Source organism: Takifugu rubripes, chromosome 6 (assembly GCF_901000725.2).
Source record: "Takifugu rubripes chromosome 6, fTakRub1.2, whole genome shotgun sequence".
NCBI classification, from domain to species: Eukaryota; Metazoa; Chordata; class Actinopteri; order Tetraodontiformes; family Tetraodontidae; genus Takifugu; species Takifugu rubripes.
Window position 1 is genome coordinate 1,269,426 of NC_042290.1, and position 22,575 is coordinate 1,292,000.

Here is a 22,575-nt window from a genome sequence, read left to right on the forward strand (position 1 = left end):
GTCAACTTTCTATGTCAATATTGCGTCTTACTTGCATCGAATATGAAGACATCACTGTGATGTTTGTCCATCCATCCATCCATCCATCCATCCATCCATCCATCCATCCATCCATCCATCCATCCATCCATCCATCCATCCATCCATCCATCCATCCATCCATCCATCCATCCATCCATCTTTTGGGGAACAAGAGGCCTACTGGAGGGAGGGGGACAATCTAGTGTCATGGTTTCACTATGAAAGCGGACAAGACAAAGGAGATGATAGTAGACATGAGGAACAAGAGGAGACCTCACACACCATGGTTCCCAATGGTGAGCAACTTCACCCTTCCTGAAGAGCTTAAGGAGTGTTGATGTGTTTTACCGGACAGGGAAACACATACCGTTTATTACCGTTTCACCATAAATGATCGTTTCACTGTAACTTCACCGTACAAGGCAAAATGCTTCCTTCTGTCTTTATATCTGCACACGCAGTATTCACTCGTTAAAGTCAACCTTCAACTTTAGCGCGATTATTATGAAAGGGTTACACCGGAAGCTCCCCTTTTAATCGCATTCATCTTGACTTTCCACGGTGAGATGGCTTTGGAGTCGCTGCTGGTTCCTGACAAGTCGAAAGGAGCTCTGTGGACAGACAGCGGGAGGCGAGAGAATCCACCACGCTTCCTTTCGACCCGCCTTTAACAGAGTGACAACGGTAAGACAGATTCAAACGAGCACGCCTGTCCTGGCTGGTTCATCGGGCTGCAGGTAAACAACCCACACTGAGCGCTCGTTTTGACTCTGGCGTTCTCCCGCCGACGGTTGTTCTGGCGGGGGAGGGGCGGGGGGAAGCAGCAGACAGCCAGAGACCGAACCCAGTCTGCTGCTGTCTGCGGTTTTCTGTCCCTTCCTGTGCCGCGATGCGGGACAGTGCGGCCGTTGTCCTCCTGTTTGGACCCTCTGTGGGCCCGGTTCCCACCTGATTTGGGTCTGTAAATAATAGTGCAATAGCGAACAACATGGCTGACGCTGGCCCTGCAGAACCAGATTGTTCGCCTGTGTGCATGCGCGCGCGCGCGTCCAGATGATGACTGTACCGTGAGTTTAAACCCTTGTCACTCATTGACATGGGTAAAATTAGTTTCTTTAATCACATTAGTGAAAGCTGTCACCATTGTCACACGAGGGCAGCAGAAAGACTGATCACAACTGTATCTGCTGTTGCTTCATCAAAGAGGGACAGAAAGTACCTGCAAACCAACAGAACATTCAGTCTCCGGTCCGGTCTCCCAGGCTGACCTGAGTGCTGATTCTGGGCTGTGTCTTGTCAGCCTCCCTCTGGATCATTAATGCGGAGGCTGAGCCTCATGTGCTGTCTGTCTGTGATTGGTAGTGACGGTGCGACTGTAGTTTTAGCGTGGTGCCTCCATCTTCCTCCTAGGAGCACAACTGTGACAGGCAGATGTGTGAGTTCTGCTCTGGTTCTACTGGTGGACAGCAGACAACAATAGTCCTTATTTATGGTGTTGGGTGTTGCATTTCACCCAAATTGTGCAGCATTACTCTCCTCACAGTGTTTCAAGTGATCACCATGGTTACGCATAGTCATTACCAAGGTGTAGCGTTCCATCTTCTGCAGTGTGGTCATATGATGATTCTGCATGCCCAAACCAGGAAGTGAGTTGAGCGAGGAGCTACGATCCATGTCTCTGGGCTGGCGTGCTCCAGGTTCCTATTGATGTGTTCATTGTCTGTAGCACTTTTCAGACATCTTTAAATGTTCCTCTTGAAAACATCCACCACCAGATGCAGCTGTTGCACCTCTGAGTTGGTATGGTGGCGGTTTGAAAACAGACACCATCAGGTTGTCCATGTAGAGCAGGTCTGTTCTTCTCAGACTATTTAAGCAGAGCTCTGTGTAAAAGGCACAAAACCATCTGGTGGGAGCTGCTGGACCGTAGAACCAACATATTACAGAACCTTCTTTGGATTAGAGATTGTTCCTTGTTCCTCCACCAGAACGTCTCATTTGCAAACCTCTTTGTTCTGGTTCAACCGTGTAGTCTCATTTTCTCAAAATTCTGGGCAATGCCCCGTCTTGATGTAATCCAGATGTTTTAGGCAGTAGAACAGGAAGCGTCGGCCTGATTTTTCAGGTCCTTCCAGAGTGGCTGTAAAGAATATGGTGGTTCAGTCCTTTATTCTGAGCAGATCTCCAAGTTGGAAGGATGAAGGTCTCTTTTTTTACGGTCAAATCATAAGCAGCTTTCAGCTGCAAACATCCTTTGTGTTTCTGGGACTTCTGGGTCCTCGTCACTTTAAGGAACTTAGAACAGACACATTGTTCAGTGGGTGTGTGTGCCGGTGTCTGAGTGTGTGTGTGTATGTGTGTGTGGGGGCGGTGTTGATCAGGAACCAGCCACTCAACATCCAGGAATCGGTGTTCCTTTTGCCAGTCACAGTTCTCAGCATATGATCAGTGTTCTCTGTCGAGTGCTTCCAGTCCAGCAATGTTGTTGTTATTCATCTGTTTTGTTACATTGTCATTATTGATTAACTTTCAAACCTCAAACTTTGTTTCTTCCGGAGAGCATTGACTCATTCGTATCGTTTCATTTTCTGCCGCTTATCCGGATCCGGGTCGCGGGGGCAGCGGACGAAACTCATTTCAGCCGCTTGTATCCGCGATCTCGTTCTTTCGGTCATCACCTGTCTGGGCATCCCTCCTGATGGCCATAGGTGAGGACTGGGACGTAGATCGACCGGTAAATCGAGAGCTTTGCCTCCCGGCTCAGCTCCTTCTTCACCACAACGGATCGGTTATGCGCCCGCATCACTGCTGACGCCGCTCCGATCCGCCTGTCGATCTCACGTTCCATCCTGCCCTCACTCGAGAACAAGATCCCGAGATACTTGAACTCCTCCACCTGGGGCAGGACCTCCTCCCAAACCCGGAGAAGGCACTCTACCTTTTTCCGAGCGAGGACCATGGACTCTGACTTGGAGCTGCTGATCCGCATCCCTGCTGCTTCTTCACACTTGGTCGCGAACCATCCCAGCATTTGTTGGAGGTCCCTGTTCGATGGCACCAGAAGAACTATGTCATCCGCAAAAAGCAGCGACGAGATCTTCCGTCCACCGAACTCGACACCCTCCACTCCCCGGCTGCGCCTAGAAATTCTGTCCATAAAAGTTATGAACAGAACCGGTGACAAAGGGCAACCCTGGCGGAGTCCAACCCTCACTGGGAACGAGTCCGACTTACAACCGGCTATCCGGACCAAACTCCTGCTCCTTTGGTACAGGGACTGGATGGCCCTTATCAAGGGACCTTCCACCCCATACTCCCGGAACACCCCCCACAGAATGCTCCTGGGGACCCGGTCATAAGCCTTTTCCAAGTCCATAAAGCACATGTGGACTGGTTGGGGAAACTCCCAACTCCCCTCAAGCACCCCAGCAAGGGTAAAGAGCTGATCTGTGGTTGCATGACCGGGACGAAACGCCCATTGTTCCTCCTCAATCAGAGGTTCGACTATCAGTCTAATCGTCTTTTCCAGCACCCTGGCATAGACTTTCCCAGGGAGGCTGAGGAGTGTGATCCCCCTATAGTTGGAACACACCCTCTGGTCCCCACTCTTAAAAATAGGGACCACCACCCCGGTCTGCCAGTCCAAGGGCACTGCCCCCGATGTCCACGCAATGTTCAAATCAAATCAAATTAATCTTTATTTATATAGCGTCTTATACAATCAAAATAGTTTCAAGGCGCTTTCCAGAATCCCAGGGCCTAACCCCAGACAAGCAACAGTGGCAAGGAAAAACTCCCCTTTAACAGGAAGAAACCTTGAGCAGGACCAGGCTCATGTAGGGGGACCCTCCTGCTGATGGCCGGCTGGGTAAAGAGAGAGGAGAGGAGAGGAGAGCAAGAGGGGAGGAGAGGAGAGGAAGAGGAAGAGCAGAGGAGAGGGAGAGGAGAGAAGAGGAGAGAAGAGGGAGAAGGAGAGGGAGGGGAGAGGGAGAGGAGAGATGCAGTGTTGCAGAGGCGTGTCAACCAGGACAGCCCTACAACATCCAGTGCCTTAAGATATCCCGGGTGGATCTCATCCGCTCCCGGAGCTCCGCTGCCGGACAGCTGTTTCACTACCTCGGCAACTTCTGCTCTGAAAATTGGGTGGTCCACCTCCTGGTCATCCGACTCTGTTCCACCTTGAGGATAAGTGTTGATAGGATTGAGGAGCTCCTGGAAATATTCCTTCCACTGCCAGATAATTGCCCCAGGAGACGTCAGCATCTCCCCACGCGCACCTAACACAGTGTGGGCGAGTTGCCGCCTGCCGCCCCTTAGGCGCCGGACAGTTTGCCAGAATCTTCTCGGAGCAGACCGAAAGTCTTCCTCCATAGCCTCACCGAACTCCTCCCATGCCCGAGTTTTTGCCTCCGCGACTGTCGCGGCCGCAACCCGCTTAGCCAACCTGTACCGGTCAGCTGCTTCCGGAGACCCACAGACCAGCCATGACCTGTAGGCCTCTTTCTTCAGCTTGACGACTCCCCTCACCTCTGGTGTCCACCATCGGGTACGGGGATTACCGCCACGACCAGCACCAGCGGCCTTGCAGCCACAGCTCGCGACAGCCGCCTTGACAATGGTGGACCGGACATGGCCCATTCAGACTCAATGTCCCCTACCGCCCTCGGAACACGATCAAAGCTCTGTTGGAGGTGGGAGTTGAAGACCAGCCTGACGGGTTCCTCCACCAAGCGTTCCCAACAGACCCTCACTAAGCGTTTGGGCCTGCCAGGTCCTCGCGGTGGCTTCCCCCGCCCACCTGATCCAACTCACCACCAGGTAGTGATCAGTTGACAGCTCTGCTCCTCTTTTCACCCGAGTGTCCAAAACATATGGCCGCAGATCAGCTGACACGACTATAAAGTCAATCATTGACCTACGGCCCAGGCTGTCATGGTGCCAAGAGCACCGATGAACAACCTTATGTTCGAACATGGTGTTGGTTCTGGCCAAACTGCGACTAGCACAGAAGTCTAATAACTGAACACCACTCTGGTTCTGATCGGGCAGACCGTTCCTCCCAATCACGCCTTTCCAGATCACGCTGTCGTTGCCCACGTGAGCGTTGAAGTCTTCCAGCAGCACGATGGAGTCCCCAGTTGGGACACTGTCCAGCGTCCATCTTAGATCCTCCAAAAAGGGAGGGTACTCTGAACTATTGTTTGGTGCATACGCACAAACAACCGTCAGAACCCGTTTCCCGACCCGAAGGCGCAGGGAAGCAACCCTTTTGCTCGACCGCGAGAACCCCAACGTCGAACTAGAGAGTCTGGGGACAAGCAAAAAGCCCACCCCCATTCTCCGTCTCTCACCCTGAGCAACTCCAGCGTAGACGAGTGTCCAACCCCCCTCAAGGACTTGGGTTCCTGAGCCGACGCTATGTGTGGAGGTGAGGCCGACCATATCTAGTCGGTAACGCTCAACCTCCCCCACAAGCTCCAGCTCTTTCCCCGCCAGTGAGGTTGACGTTCCATGTTCCAAAAGCCAATTTCCATAACCGAGGATCGGACCACCAAGTCCCCCGCCTTGGTCCGCCGCCCAATCCACACTGCACCGGACCCTTCATGCTCCTCCTGCGGGTGGTGGGTCAACTGGAGACGGGAGTGTCCACTGTCGCGGAATTTTTATCCGTTTGGAGAAGAAAACGATTAATCTAAGTTACTGCGTAGGAGATGGTTTTAATCCAGTCAGTCGGTCAGGATACACACACGGAAGCATGCGGAGAGATCTCTACTAAATTTACACAGTTCTGATCTTATATAGTCAAAGGCCCGCCTCTGAGGCGTGGACACAGGACGTCTTCACAGCATGTATGTGCTGCATGCACAGGACACAGGACGTCAACACAGTAGGTGCGCGCTGCATGCACCGCAGGAGTTTGGTGCCTTCACAGCATGTGTTCCAGCTGGCGCAAGAAGTTGAATGACTGAGAACGTCCCCCCCTCAGTCGTTTGACGTTGGTCTTCTTTGAACCTCAGCGCGTCTTTGTTTCCTTGTAAATGAATGAGGAACCAAACGGACTTCATCTGCTCTCCTAAATTTCCATTTCAAGCCTTCCTTCTGCACTCAATTTACATTTCACAATCAAATTCCATTTCACCACATAGCTGGTTTGGGCTGGGCCCGGCCGGGCCCCATGGACGTAGGCCTGGCCACCAGGCGCTCGCCATCGAGCCCCAGCCCCAGGCCTGGCTCCAGGGTGGGGCCCCGGTAACCCTCTGGGCCGGGTACGCGGCTTCCTTTTAGATGTTCCATGATGGGTCTTGAACCATTCTTTGTCTGACCCTTCACGTAGGACCAATCTGCCTTGGGAGACCCTACCAGGGGCCCCGGACAGCATAGCTCCCAGGCTCATTAGGGTACGCAAACTCCACCACGATAAGGTGATGGTTCACGGAGGAGGCATTGAGTCATGTCTCAGCAATTTCATTTTATTAGATGATGAAGATGCAGGTGTGTGACACACTTGGGGAACATCTGTAACACAGACAGCAGTTGAACATCTGAAATGGACAAGAGTAGAACACCTGTAACACAGAAAATGGCTGAACATCTATAGCACAGACAGCAGTTGAACATCTGAAATAAACAATGGTAGAACATCTGGAACACAGTCAATTGTAGAACATCTGACATAGAGACAATGGCAGTACATGTGAAACAGACAACTGTAGAACATTTGAGAAAGAGACAACGATAGAACATCTGTAACACAGACAAGGTTGGAACATGTGAAACGGAGACAAGAGAAGAACATCTGAAACAGACAATGGTAGAACATCTGAGATAGACAACGGTAGAATATCTGACAAAGAGAAAAGAGTAGAACATCTGAAACAGACAAGAGTAGAATATTTGAAACAGCGGTAGAATATCTGGAATAGCGGTACAATATCTGAAACAGACAAGCATGGAACATCTGGAACAGTGGTAGAACATCTGGAACAGCAGTACAACATCTGGAACTGCGGTGGAATATGTGAAACAGACAAGAGTGGAACATCTGAAACAGCAGTAGAATATCTGAAACAGCAGTAGAATATCTGAAACAGCAGTAGAACATCTGAAACAGCAGTAGAACATCTGAAACAGCAGTAGAACATCTGGAACTGCGGTGGAATATCTGAAACAGACAAGAGTGGAACATCTGAAACAGCAGTAGAATATCTGAAACAGCAGTACAACATCTGAACCACAGACAAGAGTGGAAGATCTGAAACAGCAGTAGAACATCTGATCCACAGACAAGAGTAGAACATCTGAAACAACAGTAGAACATCTGAAACACAGGCAAGAGTGGAACATCTGAAACAGCAGTAGAATATCTGAAACAGCAGTAGAATATCTGAAACAGCAGTAGAACATCTGAAACAGCAGTAGAACATCTGGAACTGCAGTGGAATATCTGAAACAGACAAGAGTGGAACATCTGAAACAGCAGTAGAATATCTGAAACAGCAGTACAACATCTGAACCACAGACAAGAGTGGAAGATCTGAAACAGCAGTAGAACATCTGATCCACAGACAAGAGTAGAACATCTGAAACAACAGTAGAACATCTGATCCACAGACAAGAGTAGAACATCTGAAACAACAGTAGAACATCTGAAACACAGGCAAGAGTGGAAGATCTGAAACAGCAGTCCAACATCTGGAACAGCGGTAGAACATCTGAAACAGCAGTAGAACATCTGGAACTGCGGTGGAATATCTGAAACAGACAAGAGTGGAACATCTGAAACAGCAGTAGAATATCTGAAACAGCAGTAGAACATCTGAAACAGCAGTACAACATCTGAACCACAGACAAGAGTGGAAGATCTGAAACAGCAGTAGAACATCTGATCCACAGACAAGAGTAGAACATCTGAAACAACAGTAGAACATCTGAAACACAGGCAAGAGTGGAAGATCTGAAACAGCAGTCCAACATCTGGAACAGCGGTAGAACATCTGAACCACAGACAAGAGTAGAACATCTGAACCACAGACAAGAGTAGAACATCTGAAAGAGCAGTAGAACATCTGAACCACAGACAAGAGTAGAACATCTGAAACAGCAGTAGAACATCTGAAACAGAGAAGAGTGGAACATCTCACAGAAGAGGCTGTTGTTGTCACATGTTCGGAAACACTGAAGAATGAACGCGCATGTTGGGTTAATGTTATAATTCTATTAGATGTTGTCATAGCAACTATGACAGTATTTCCTCTTGAGTCAGTAACAGAAAGTTACAGTTTCAGTTTCCATTAAAGTTCTTTAAACTGTCCTGGTGTCCCATGTAATGCAGGTTCCTCCTTTTCTGATGACAGTAACATAATGTGAGCCTAGATAATCAGTTTCCGACTGTTTTCTGACTGTTCCCTGGCTTTGTTGCAGTTTGTTGTCATCCTGTGAAGTGTAAAACTTTCTGAGATTTGTGGGGACAGTTTGTTCTCCAACCCTGACGAATGCACATCACAGGCCGCGGTACCGGCTCATGCGTTTGTGTGGGGCTGAAGAACGTTCCTTGGCTCTTCTATAATCAGTTTATATCAGGGCCTGGACTGATGCAGTGCTTTTATATCAATGATCTTAATGTTAAATTAACAAAACAATAAAAGAAGTCACCCAAAAACAAGATAGTTGTTGTGGTTGTTGTTGTTGTTGTTGTTGTGGTTGCTGAAACCTAACCACTCCTTATATCACAGGTGAGAACCAACTGGAGCTCCTGAACTCACCATTCTGCTCTACCCTTGGATGGGTGCTGGGAATCTGAGCCTGTGAGCAGCACGTCTGAAGACCACAGCCTGGTAACGTTCCTGTAATGTTCTTGATATCAGTGAAGTGAAATGTGGGATGTGTGCAGGACTGATGCAGAACCTTGTGCTGTGTGTTCTACTGGTCTTCCCTTCAGATCTGGACTGGTTTGACTCGTGACTGTGGCTGGATAGCCTGGCTGTCCCTCTGCCTCCAGATGAATGAAGAACACTCCGGGACACAGAGACGCAGCTGATGCAGGTCTGCACTTCATGTTCGTACGTGGAGCTGAGACAGCTGCATCTGCTCAATCCTCTTAGTTAATACCTGCGTAATTGACAGTAGTTTTAAACATCCGGTATTATAAAATATTGTTATGTGAAGGGAAGAGAAAAGGAGAACATTCAAAGAGCTGCAGCCATGAGGGAGCACGTTCTGCAGACATGTTCCTGTAGTGAAGATAAAGGAACTAATGGTGTTTTCCTCCTCAGAACATGCAGGGGTCTCTGCAAACATGATGAAAAAAAAGAATCCCCATAAGTGAGTAACAGGCGATGAATCTGGCCTCTGTTTCCCTAAAAAAGTGGGGTTTTAACCAAAATGTCCCTTCATGTCCTGGAAGGAAACATAAGAGCAGTTTGGGTCCAACCACCAAGGTTCTGTCTCAGCCGCGACGCAACATCGTCGGCTGCAGAATCCAACATGTTTGGAAAGAAGGAGGAGGACACGTGATCTGGAAAGGAACGGTGCTGGACCAGGTAACGGAGGAGGGAGCTCCCACCGTTTCATGACCTTCACTTTGAGTCAGTTTTCCACCTGTGTAACGGGAGGAAAGGGAGCGAGGGGTGCTTGGCTGGATTGGAGGGACGATGAGGTTCCTGCTCCCAACAACAATGCTTGTCCGGTGGAGCTGCAGGGGTGGAGCTCCTGGTAGTGTGGATGCCATGTTCTAAGCGGGACTCTCCAGCAGTGACGCACATCTGAACACACATATGTAATATTTAAAGAAAACCCGGCTATGGAGGAATTTAAGCCTTGTTAGATCCCTTTTGGGGCACAATTCGCAAGCCAGTGATAAAAACAGTAATAGATGCCTGGTATAGAGTCATTTAGAACTAATCGGTCTGCAAAGGGTTCCAGGTGGGAGGGGAACTCTGGAGAACCTCAGGAGAGAGAGGAACTCTAGAGAACCTCAGGAGGGAGGGGAACTCTGGAGAACCTCAGGAGAAAAATCACATCTCTTTACCACAGACCCACTGCCTCTCAGTTACCATGGGAACGCAGTTTCCACATTAACACCTTCCACTGTTTCCCAGTCTAGCCTCCGTGAGGATCCCGTCAGATCCCCCACTCTCATCCTCAGTTTGGGTGTGTTCGGGCTGGTAGTGAAAGGTCTCATAGCCACGGCCGTACACGTGCACACCGCTATTAGCAATGAGCAATTGTAGCTCATTCAGTTGAATTATTGTATTTGGCCTAATGTAGACTCAACCAGTTCTTACACTGTTATTAAACAGATCTAACGAGGCTTAAATGCCTTCAGAGTCTGGGTTCCCTTTAAAAAGGCCAGGCCAGGATAATCCTGTAATAATTGATTTATTAATGACTGTTTCTCCACCAGGTGCCCGTGAACCCGTCTCTCTATCTGATAAAGTACGATGGTTTCGACTGTGTTTATGGTCTGGAGCTTCATAAAGATGAGCGGGTTCAGGGGCTGGAGGTGCTTCCGGACAGACTGGGTAAGGAACCTGGATTACAAACTCTCAACAAGGTGGAGAATAAAACTCATAAAAATCTCATTTCTGCATTACACATTACAGTTTGGCTGTTTCTAGATGTGCGTTGTAATGTGGGACCTTCTTGTTAATGTGTGTTAACATTTGTGGTAAACTACTACTACGCTCCTGTGTTGACCTGTTAATTGTTGTCCTTAAGATGTAGCAGTGTTTATTCCAGCAGGACAAAGATCAAAGCATAAACGACCTTAATTGACTTTCATTTCCGTAGCGAAATCGCGCCTAACAGACGTCAACCTCGCAGACACCATGATAGGGAAAGCAGTGGAGCACATGTTTGAGACGGAGGAGGGCCCGAAAGAGGAATGGAGGGGCATGGTGCTGGCTCGGGCCCCCATCATGACCACCTGGTTTTATATAACCTATGAGAAAGACCCCGTCCTCTACATGTACCAGCTGCTGGATGACTACAAAGAGGGAGACCTGCGCATCATGCCGGACTCAAGTGAGTACTGGCAGCAGAATTAGGAACGAGGTGATTTTAACGAGGAATCTAAACCAAATTCACCTCCAACTATATCGGTCCTGAAGGTTTGGATCCTATTGGACCAGCTGCTATGACTTAGATTCCCTAAATGTTAGAACGAGAGTAAGTTCTCTGAGTTATTAGCCTGCATTCACTCGTTCATACTGACGTTCATCCTTTATTGGTGGGTCACAGCCACTCATTGGGGAAAGTAACCAAAGCTACACATTCAGACCTTATGTGACTGTAGTGGCCTCCTTGTGCAGCTGAGCCACAGGTGGGGGCCTGATTAATCCCCTGTGAGCAGTTGTAGTTAGATGTAGTTAATATCTCCATAGAGATGCATTTTAGAATCACCTTGGATGTCATTTTTAAAAGGTTTAACGAAGGTGCTCTATTAGCCTCACTATTACCTGTAACCAGACCTGCATGTCTCTGCAGCTTGGGTAGGAGAGGTGGTTGCCATGGTGACACAGAGCTCTTCAGTTTATTAATAATAATACATTTGATCTACAGACGCCATTCAAGGATCTCAAGGACACCTTGCAAACACAGGAGATAACACAGATTAAAGAAAGATTATTTTAAATGTTTAATTCCTAAACGTGGCAGTAACACAGCGGTAAAATGACGTTACAGTAACACGGCGGTTAAAACAATAAGGGGCCGACCAGCTGTTGATCGTTGGCCTTTAACTTAAAAGCTGCATTGTCAGCATTGCTTTGTGTATTATCCATGACACAGGTGTGGACATGAAGGGCAAAAAGACTCTTCAACACGAATAAACTAGCTTTGGCGCTTCACCATAGCTCTTCAACCTCTGTCTTGCTCGTGCACTGCTCAAGCGCCCTCTGGTGGCCGTAATTATCTGTTCAGATTCAGAAAAATGTATTCATCCCAGTGGAGTAATTGAGGAAATTGTAAAAATCCATAAATAAGCCGCATCACTCTATAAGTTGTGGGAAAAGTAGCAGTATATAGAGTGGATTTTTTTTTGTGCTACCATGAAGAAGAGCATTTTATTTAAAGTCGGGATGTGGGGAGTGTGTTAAGGGTGAGTGATGGACTGATAGTGGTTGATAGTGTCGAGGTGGAAGTATGAGGGCTGGGTGAAGTGAGCGGTGAAGGAGTGGTGATGTCCAGGAGGACAGACACTTTACCCGAGAGAAGGGTGGATCATGGAACCATCAGTGTGTCAATTAGGACTATCGGCGTTGGAGGGTGTTGGTGCCAATCAAGATGAAGCTAATAAGTTTGAGAAAGTTGTGGAAAAACTATATTTTAATGTCACGGAGGCAATCGGCAAGGACAGAGGGGGGAAGTGGGCGTTGAGGAGAGGTAGAGCTGGGTGTCATCTGCATAGCAATGAAAGTTCTGGTCTTTGTTTTCTGAAAAGATTACGGAAGGTACGGATGAAGCTGGGGGCCCCAGGACAGAGCTCTGTGGGACACCAATGCTGACTGGAGAGGGTAGGAATTGATGATTCTTTATTTGGAGAATCTGTAATTGGCTGGAGAGGTTCTGTGTTGTTAACCCAACTGATCAGGGACCAAAGCAGGCTTTTGAGAGCAGCAGATATTATTGTTGTTTTCAGGGGTGCTGGGATGTGTGTGTGAGGAAGGGATGTCCAGCTTCAGAAGGACCTCCTGAGAGCAGGAATCAGCCTCGTCGAAGACACAGGTGAAAGTGGAACAAAAGACTGACTGTGTGCTCCCTGTCCCCCTGTAGACGACACTGTCCCAGCGGAGAGGGAACCTGGCGAGGTGGTGGACAGCCTGGTGGGCAAACAGGTGGAGTACGCCAAAGAGGACGGCGGGAAACGAACAGGCATGGTCATCCACCAGGTGGAGGCAAAGCCCTCGGTCTACTTTATAAAGTTTGACGATGACTTCCTCATCTACGTCTATGACCTGGTCAAAACGTCATAAACTTGTGTGGATGTCCAGAGTCCTCGGGACATTACAGACAACCAGTGCAGCACATGTCACAACATCTGAAGCATTTGATTTCAGCTCTCATTCCTCAGACTGGAAAGAAGAACGGTCACGACTGAAAGAGACAGGTTAGAAGGTTTTTGAGCTTTGTGTTTAAGATCTGAGGTCACGCTCGTGTTGAAGACTCATCTGTTGCCTTTGTAGTCTTAATGGCTGTGGATCTCCATCACCATAGAACACATCCAAACCCCTTTATTTTGGAAAAAATTTACAAATCTTCAGCTTTCTTCTAAAAGAAACCAAACTTGAGTTTATTTTCAGTGTCTGGTGTTGAGGAGAACATGGCTCGGTGTCATTTTCCCTTTACTCTGGCGTGTCAGAAATCTGGAGGTCAGAGGTCATTCCCCATGCAGACGTGCGCCTGGTTGAACTCCACCGTGCTTAGATCAAACCGTGAACCTCTCCTCCTGAGTCCTGGCTGTTCAGAAGAGCAGCACTGATGTGGGAGGAGAGCTACAGCTCAAACATCCAAACTGTAGAATCTTACTATAACTATGGCTTCAACTTTACTTTTAACAGTAGTTGAAAATAGGATTCACTTTTTTATTTCACAAAATTTGATATTTTTAACCTCCTCTTTCTTTAGTATTCCAACATTAATGTATTATTATTGAATATTTCAACAGTATCACCTCCAGAGCTGTTTTAAACGCCTCACAAAATTTGGTCCAAACCTTTGGAGTCTCATGTTTCTCTTGGAAATTTGTCCATAAAATGTCAGAAATGGGAAAATTTCCGAAGATGAACACTTCAGCTGTCTGGAAAAAAGATGAAAAGGGTGGAAAATAGAATGTTGTCCTTTTCAGAAGATCAAGCAACCCACCTCCACAATAGCTGCACTTCAAACTACAATTTAAAGTTTGTCCAGTTGCCAAACCATTTACTGTTGAAGTTGTTTTCTGTTTGACGATTGTACAGCGTCGTGTTGCGGGTCAGCTAAAGTCTTGGGATTAGTTTCTGACCACTGGAGATCAAAGATGGAAGACAAAGAGACACACTTTTTATTTTTTCCTGTTGGCTCCAGCTTTGATAACAGACGTCAGTGAAGCCTTGAAAACCATGATTATCTTGAAACAGTGGGATCTGCTCGGGCGGTTCAAGGTGATTGAAAATCTGTGTATTTGTTCTGTTTATGTTGCGGCGTTAAAGACTGTAAACTGGTGGGAATGGAATGCTGTAAAGAAAACCCACTTTTTTACTGGTTCTCCAGCCTGAACGGAAACAGTTGCGTTTACTGTATGAAGAGATTAACAACCAGAAAAATGCTTCTTTTGCTCTTTTTCTTCTTCTGTTTCTGAAATTGTTCTTGTTTCCTGGAGACTGAAGGTTTTCCCTGATCACATGACCTGTGCTGGCTGATCTCTGCCCAAACGACGACCAGTCCCACCGGCGGCACTTTAACAGCGCGTCTGTTCAGTCGTATTCCTGGTTTCCGTTGATGTTTATGCCTCCGAGGAGGTCGGAGTTTCCAGCACAGCGTCAGTAAATTCCTGAACTTTCAGTAAAAAAATCAGAATCCAGTAAAGTTGATGTTGAGCTTGTGGACCATCCACAGAAGAGTTTATGTGTGTAAAACCTTCAGTCTGTGTTCTTCCTGTGACGTAGTTCAGATGTACGATAGCCACACTTTAAAAAGGTTCCTGCACTTTCAGTTGTGATTGAATCATCTCAGCAGAAGCTCTTCATCATCCAGAGAAAGAATCAGTTCTTACTTTACTGTTCTCAAAAAAAAAAAGAAAAAAAAAAAAAGAGTCCAACTGCACACGTGCACACAAGGTTCTGTTACTGTTAGAGCCGCTTGGGTCTCCATTCTTCTGCCTTGCATTTGTTTTTGTATGTTTTCAAATGTATGTTAATAATTTCTATTCATGGCAAACCTGGCGTGTGGTTTTTCTTCAACGGTTCACGAGGTTTGAAACAGCAGCTGCATGTCGTATTGAAGAGAATCAGCTTTTAAATTCTAGCAGGAAACAAACATTTAGATTTCTGATTTGAGGACATTCTGAGGAATTACAACAATCATTTTAGTGACCTAACAAAGGCCCTACATGCTACATGAACTCATTTTAGATTTAATTAAAGACATTTCTGTCACTGCAGCAAAATTAAGATCAGATCATAAAATGCAGAATGGATGAGTTTAAATCTTTTGTAGACGAAACTTTTAACAGGAATCAATATTTGTAACAGCTTACAACTAAAAATGTGACATTTAAAGCTTTAAAATATTTAAAGTAAATGAATAAATTAATAGCCCATTAGAACCCAGATTAGCGAAACAAACCAGTTCCATATCTAGAAAGGAAAAAACCGTTTCTAATTTGGTGAAAGTCCAGAGGGTCGACGCTGGGCAGCTCGCAGGTCTGAGCAGCTGAAGTGATGCTGATGTTGAAGATCAGACCTCAGAAACATTCGGTAATAAAAGGTATTTATTCCAAAAGTAGTTGGCTCTGCTCGTATCAAATGCATTTACTGTATATTTAATGATGCCGCATCAGGAAACTGACAAAAAGCAAAAAATAAATTATGCACGTCTTCCGCCGGTGTAAACGACTGATGCTGGCATGAGAGTTTGGCGTCTGCTGCTTCTCTCCAGCTGTACAGGAAACAGTTTCTACAGAAACAATGTCATGACAGCAAATGAAATGAAGATGTTGCCACTGTGAAGTAAATGCAGTGGAGAAAATCAATGGTTCCTTTATGTCAGATGACATTAAGACTTTATTCACATTCTGTTCTGACAGTCAGGCTGAGCTGAAATGTGAAGAAGCCGTAGCTTTCCATAGATAAAGAGAGTTGTGCACGTCTCCTGTCTCCCTCCTGGTGTCCGGCCCGACGAGCTCGGAGCTGGAGCCACGGCCAGCAACTAAAACCTCATGTTTATGATTGTCATCATCCCTGCTCTCATAGACAGTCTGGTCCTGTTAAACCCAGGACTGGTAACCTGTTCCACCCTAACCCAGTTTGCTTCCAGGCCAAACACGTATGCACAGTTCAAATTAGCATTTTTTTCCCCAACTGACCAGGACGAATGCAGACATTTCTGCACTTAACTGACCCGGTTCACAGTGTGAGAACGGTTCAGAACGCTGGGGCCACACTAGTTATGTTGACCCAATAAAAGAATCTCATTCATTACAGCAGTACAGAAAAATAAACATCAGAGGAAAAGGACGTTTTTACAGCATGATGTAAAAAAAAAAAAAAAAAAGATGGAATATTTTCATTCCTTTTGACTGCTATGAAAATATCTCCACCATATAAACTCCAACCATATTTACTCTGGTCCAGGTTTGTCTCCACACAGCAGAGCCTGCATCGTTTGTGCATGCTAGCAGGTGCTAGCGTGCGAGAGGGAGAGCTGTCAGTCGTCAGCAAAGGTCAGCCGGCCCGGGCCCTCGTTCCTCATCCAACGGCGGTATCTCTTCATCCTCGAGTCAGTTGCCATCTTCGCCTTCATCTCCTCTTCTTGCTCCTTTCTGTACACCTGACAAGAAAAGCCCAGGAAGAGTCAGCAGGGAGGTGTTTCCGTAGTAACACGGCTCAGCTCACTGGCTGATTCACTCAAAACTGATGCAGGATTCATTTATCAGTATAAGTTCAAAGTAAAGGATAAAAGAGACAACAGTCAACAGACATTTGTGTCTTTTTATCTATCCAAGCTCATAAAGGGGTAGAGTTTTTTTATTTTCTGGCGATGCCCTTAAAGAACAAAGAAAATCTTTCCAAGCTGCTGCTGATCATCGTTCGTTCAGAGATGGAGCAGCTCCGGTTTAATAGCTTCATCGTGTTGCCGTGGTAACATTGAAATAATTCAGTGTCCAGGCAGGACTGTATATTATGTGATGTGTAGCTTAGAATGTTTCACATTTTTCCATTCTTCATTTCCATCAGGTTGCCATAGAGACTGTCTCCCACTGTCCTCACCCTCTTCATCCATATCCACTCTTAGACCTTCCTCCAGGCCTCCTGCCTGCCAGTTCCATCCTTGGCCTCCTCGTACCTTCTAATATGTTCTGTCCCTCCTCGGGACACGTCCAACCCGTCTCAGTCTGACCTCACTGGCTTTACCTCCAGAACATCTAACAAGCTCTGTCCCTCTGATGTTCTCATTCCTGATCTATCCCTTCCTTTCACTCCCAAGTCCAACTGTTCATCTATGTGACCTCCAACTCGGCCTCCCGTGGTGTCTTCAGGCTCTGACCCAGACAGCATCACTGGTCCAACCAATGTCACACCTTTTCTTTCATCCTGCTCTTTTATCACTCGCAGAATCTCAAAAAACGACTCAAAGCTGATTTTGTCTGACACCATCTGGTTTACGGTGATGCAGCCAGGTGAATGTAGACATCTTCATCGGGCTCTTTATCCCCCCTTCCCATCTGAAGAGTATTTCACTGTCAGGGTCCAAACCGAATCGTTCGTTCTGGGGTCTGGCTGCTTGGAGACGAGTGAACGTGAGAGACTGGATGGAAATGTTAAAAGGAAAATTGCTGAAACTGGAGCTGAGGAGGAAGGAAGGAAGGAAGGAAGGAAGGAAGGAAGGAAGGAAGGAAGGAAGGAAGGAGAGAAACAGGAGAAGAGACACCTCTCTTACATGCAAATAGAAGGGATTGATCCAGATGTCTGTTCTGTTTTAGTGCTACAATTCATACATATTTACACTCATTTATCCAGTAATTGAGCAGAACTGAAGATTTGTGCCAGGAGGTACTTTCAGTCTGGACTGGAGAGTTACAGCGTCCAAGAATTCGGTTGATTTTCTTCACTTTTCATTTAGTCTCACAAGAACGTAAAAAGTAACAATTGAAACAGAGGAAGGAACAGAATAAGGTAACTAACCTCATAGTTTTCTTTGATCCACAGCTGTTTCTCCAGGAATGAGTGTCTGAGGGGTTCATCCAGACTGTCGAACTGAGACTGGGACATCTTCATGTATCTCCTGACGATCAAAACAATCGGCTGTGAGGTCACCTGACACTGACCTGGCTGATGGAAAGCTCTGACGTTTAGGGGTCTCACCTGATGATGTAGAGCTTCTCCTCATCTCCATACTCTTCCCTGCAGATGGTGAAGCGGTAGAACCAGGAGACGTACCAGGCCACGTAGTTTGTCAGGTAGTAAGGGAAGAGCACGATCTGACACAGAAGGATGTCCGATAGGTTGGGCTTCTGGTAGCCTCCTTTGATATCAATCTTGTGTTTGATGATGTCGCGGATCACCTCCTCTTCCTGCTCACGGATTTCCTCTTTGGAGCGCCGGTTTTTGCCTTTCTCTTTGGGCCGGTTGAGAAGACCTTGCTGCCTGGCGATTTCTGTGGCCTGGATTCGGTACTTTGGGACCGTCACCAGGTAGTTGATGGCCTCGTTATAGCTGCTGTGCCAGCTGTAATACTGAAAAAAGGTGGAGAACCAGCAGTTGTGAGACAGGTGCTTCACAACTGACCATAAAATGATGGACTGAGTAAATCTACACAGACGGACAGACAGACCTGGAAGACTGAGATGGCACAGATGGTGACCAGGATGACAACCCTGACATCAACTTTGGGGGTTAGGCGCCGGCGGTAGTAGGCATAATAGTGTTGATAGTATTCCTCGGGATGATCCAGCATGTAGTCGTAGTCCCGTCTACTGTCCTCATCCTGCGCTCCAACACATGCAAATAAAACCCCATCATCAAACAGCTGAAGGAAGCGCCATCAGCGGCACCTGACAAGTAACAAAGTCACCAAGCAGCAAGCTCGTCACACCACATCTGTTCAGTTTAAACACTAGCATTTCAGATGGGAGGCGCGTGAGTGGACATGCACCCCAAGATTAATAATGAATTTGGCAGAGGCAGACACCTTTCAGAATGTAACATGGCATTAAATATATATTACAGCTGCATGGTTGCTACCATATTCCAGTCAAACGTATGACAATATAACTTCAGGTTGTGTCAAATAGGTGAAAGTGCTGTCCACAGAACAGCTGGTGCAGCAGTATGGTGTCATGATCCTACTGAGGGAAACTCACATGGCATTTTTAATCTTTCTTTGTTCTCTTAGTTTACTTGTACACGATGCTTTCTGTGGTGGACATCGGGACAGTGATGGACCAGGACATTGTATGGAAATAACAACAGCTCAGCTCAACAATCTGGTTTATTGCCTAATACAGTAATAAAAATAAAAAAACAAGTGTGCGTGACTTCTACAATAATGAAATGAGGACTTTTGGACCCAAGGAACATGGAATGAACTGGGTTTAAGGCTAACTGGGGGAATCTGCTTTTGACATCGGTGACTGAAAGAGACTTTGACCAAACCTTTAACGTCTCGTACGCAGTCGCGATGACCAGGAACCTTTTCTGGGCAGATTCCTTGGTCTCTCCCTCTAAACTAGGCTCCTCCAGCCTGAAACGGTCAGGGTGGTACCGGCGTGCCAGCTGCCGGTAAGCCCTGGCGATCTCCCCTTTGGTGGCCTCTCTGGTGACGCCGAGCACATCGTAGCAGACTTCAGTGCCGCAGTACAGACCTTCCACCAGCGCTGTGGCCCTCGGGAGATAGGACACGGACAGAACAAGAAGGGCGACGAACCACCAAGGCTTCACGATCTGCGGACAACGATCAGAACCACCGCGTAGGTCCGTGCGAGAAGACATCTCAACCGAAGCCGCCACTCCGGAGCGCCGTCTGTTCTGACGCGCTCTGATGTCGTCATCAGGACGCGCTGACAGCTGAGATCCTCTGCATGGTGCAGATGCTTGTGTTTCCTTTTTGGTACTTTCTTCTGTATAATTTTACTGTGTGTTCAATAACGACAGACGTGCAGAAATTCAAAGATGACAACTTTTAATGAAATTTAAATGTGCAAAAGACGACATTCATAATTCAATTACTGGAAGAGTGTTCTTATGGGGAGCTGTGTCGCATTCACGTCGATCAGAAAATGTGGAAATCTTGATCCACAAAATAAATGTTTATCGACCAAAATAATATATACGGTTTCACGTGAATTTACAGTGCACTTATTGTAAAATAAATAGAGAAAGAACCCTTAGAGGTACATAAAACTATGGAATTGAGTTTTGGAAATGGAGTAAATCCTCCTAATAGAATTATCTTTGATTCCGAACTTATTGATGACGTGCCATTATTATTATTATGATTTTTATCAGTAGCAGTAGTAGCAGTAGTAGAAAGACTGTCTATTAGTTGACAAAAAGGCCCTCCGTAAGGCTAGAAGAGCTTATTTTTTCTTCTTTAATTGAGGAAAATAAGAACAATCTAAGGTTTCTTTTCAGCACTGTGACCAAATTAACCACAGTGTTTTAGATCCACGTATCCCTTCTTCCCTTAGTGGTGAAGACTTCAACTTTTGACCAAAACCTCTCCTTCAACTGACACATTAAAACAGTCCTCTAGAAGTGCCTTTTTTCACTTGAGAAACATCACTAGATCAGGAAGCTACTGACGTGGCATGATGCTGAAAGTTAGTCCATGCATTTGTTACTTCCAGGCTGGACTATTGTAATTCTTTATTATCAGGGTGTCCAACAACTCTCTAAGAAGCCTCCGGTTGATCCAAAATGCTGCACCAGAGTTCTGACAGGTATTGACAAAAGAGATCACATAACTCCTGTAATGGCGTCTCTTCATTGGCTGCCCATTAAATTTAGAATAATTTAATGTGAGGAGACGGGGGCTGACGGGGAGGGAGCGTGACAGGACGTTCAGGGCTTACCAGAAGTTTGGACAAAGCCCTGCAATATGAGCACAAGCCAATGAATATAGCAGTTCTTTCACATTGTGTTGGTTGGGGAGCATGCTGAATGGCTGAAATATGTTTATTTGACAGCGCTCTCTCTCTCTCTTGTGAACAAGGAATGTTACGATTTGCTGTGCATATTGCATCTTTGTTCTGGAGACCTTGTGTCCCTCCTTTGCGAGGTGAGTGAGCAGAGTCACGGTGTCTTGGATACATCGAGTCCTGGTCGGGGCGCACAACAATAAGTCATCAACGTACTGCAGCAGCGCGGAGCCGTCCTGTAAAGTCAGAGAGGACAGGGAGTCACTTAGACACTGATTGTAAATGGTTGGTGACTCACAGTAGCCTTGTGGCATTCGAGTGAATGTGTAGCCCCTTCCCCGGAACTGAAAGGCAAACCAGTATTGGGAGTCGGGGTGAACTGGAACGCTGAAGAAGGCATTGGAGAGCTCTATGACAGAGAACCATGTAGCATTGGAAGGGATGGTGGATAGAATGGTGTAAAGATTAGGAACCAGAGGAGCCCTGGACTGTACTGCTGCGTTAACAGCAGTTAAGTCCTGAACAAACCTCCATTCCTCGGGCGCCGGCGGTGGGCGGTACTTCTTCACAGGAAGAATGGGAGAGTTAACAGAAGAGTTTGGACAAGGCACAATCACTCCTGCTGCCAGCAGGGAGTCAAAAACTGGCTGTATGCCCTCAATGGCCTCCTTTCGGAGGGGGTATTGGGCACGTCTTAGTCGGTGAGTGGACTTAGGGGTCACCACCAGAGGTTCACATTTACGTATGAGACCTACATCGTATTTGTGTGCAGCCCATACACAATCTGGAACGGTGGATAACTCCGGTTCGTGTGGGGTGGGTTGACTGACCAGAGTCTGAATTGTGTTTTCCTGGATCACGAGAACTGTTGGCGTGGCTGGAACAGCAGTGGACCAGTCTGTGGAGTACACGTGAAGAGATGGAGAGAAGAGCACCTTTGGGTCATGAGTCTGTTCCCAATCGGTGGCTTCCTCACACAACCGTGTCCATGGGCCGATGTCTTTCCATTCATCTTTGTGGCTTCTAGCTAGTGACACATGGGGTACACTAGACAGAACATCAAACAGGTCACATTCAGGTTTACATACAGAGACAGACACAGCGCAGCGCGTGGAATTCCAATACATCTTAGCTGTCATGAGATCCACTGAGGCTTGTGCATAAAACTGCTCCTCACAGGCGTGGTCTCGGTGTTCTACTACACGTGCTACACGTGCTTGGTCATGCCACTGTGATTGTCATATAGAGTCATGAGGCGGTGGAAATACTCTCGCGTCCGGTAAGACAAACTGAAAGTGCCAACACACATTGGGGGATTAGGGTTAGGGCTCTCTCTCTTGGGGCACACCTCTCCCTCACTCTTTGGCTGTTTCTGAAACCACCCCTATACCCTACATAGTGCACTCAATAGTGTGGATGGCATTTTAAAATAGTGTCCAAAATGTTAGTGAGCATCGCTGTATCCTATGTAGTGCACTAAATGTATCCCACAATGCACTGCGAAAAGTAAGCAAGCACCCTAACTCGGAAAATGTATCCCATCAGCCTTTACTGATGGGATACATTTTTTAACGTAATTTCTACTGTGTGGTTTGATAAATGAAATTTTTGGAAATGAGAAATGTTTTTCAGTAGGGGTCCAATATGATCATCTTCAAATATTACAACATAAATGTGTAAAAAAAAAATCCATCAATCTTCACTGATCCCCCCCGCCCCTC

General features: G+C 46.7%; 2 protein-coding genes across 4 annotated transcripts; one reads left to right on the forward strand and one right to left on the reverse strand.

The window, feature by feature from the left end:
* The first annotated feature begins 550 nt into the window (after positions 1-550).
* LOC105419770 (spindlin-1-like) lies at positions 551-13,699 on the forward strand. Of its 2 annotated transcripts, none has more exons than XM_029837322.1 (8): positions 551-758; positions 8,754-8,855; positions 8,960-9,063; positions 9,294-9,342; positions 9,425-9,560; positions 10,424-10,541; positions 10,810-11,043; positions 12,793-13,699. In XM_029837322.1, exons 3-8 carry the CDS (start codon positions 9,024-9,026, stop codon positions 12,990-12,992), a joined length of 777 nt encoding a protein of 258 aa, XP_029693182.1. In that variant the 5' UTR covers positions 551-758; positions 8,754-8,855; positions 8,960-9,023; the 3' UTR covers positions 12,993-13,699. The 2 variants fall into 2 exon arrangements, with proteins under 2 accessions (XP_029693182.1, XP_029693181.1); XM_029837321.1 differs by having other exon boundaries at positions 551-705.
* A 1,770-nt stretch (positions 13,700-15,469) lies between these two features.
* Positions 15,470-19,764, reverse strand: LOC101076009 (dnaJ homolog subfamily C member 25). 2 transcript variants are annotated; one of them, XM_011620328.2, is made up of 6 exons: positions 19,371-19,764; positions 18,550-18,702; positions 18,281-18,451; positions 18,081-18,196; positions 17,901-18,000; positions 16,408-16,545 (listed from the first exon to the last, which is right to left on the reverse strand). In XM_011620328.2, the coding sequence occupies exons 1-6, from the start codon at positions 19,704-19,706 to the stop codon at positions 16,423-16,425; spliced, it is 999 nt and encodes a 332-aa protein (XP_011618630.1). In that variant the 5' UTR covers positions 19,707-19,764; the 3' UTR covers positions 16,408-16,422. The 2 variants fall into 2 exon arrangements, with proteins under 2 accessions (XP_011618629.1, XP_011618630.1); XM_011620327.2 differs by having other exon boundaries at positions 15,470-16,545; positions 18,081-18,451; positions 19,371-19,762.
* Between the last annotated feature and the right edge of the window lie 2,811 nt (positions 19,765-22,575).

Coding starts and splice junctions, on each gene's coding strand:
- LOC105419770 (XM_029837322.1), top strand. CDS start 9,024: ATGAAGAACACTCCGGGACACAGAGACGCAGCTGATGCAG. Junction 9,343..9,424: donor AAAAAAAAGAATCCCCATAA/GTGAGTAACAGG, acceptor ATGTCCTGGAAG/GAAACATAAGAGCAGTTTGG. Junction 9,561..10,423: donor AAGGAACGGTGCTGGACCAG/GTAACGGAGGAG, acceptor TTTCTCCACCAG/GTGCCCGTGAACCCGTCTCT.
- LOC101076009 (XM_011620327.2), bottom strand. CDS start 19,706: ATGTCTTCTCGCACGGACCTACGCGGTGGTTCTGATCGTTGTCCGCAG. Junction 18,001..18,080: donor GAGAAGCTCTACATCATCAG/GTGAGACCCCTA, acceptor TTTGATCGTCAG/GAGATACATGAAGATGTCCC. Junction 16,546..17,900: donor GGATCAAAGAAAACTATGAG/GTTAGTTACCTT, acceptor TTTTCTTGTCAG/GTGTACAGAAAGGAGCAAGA.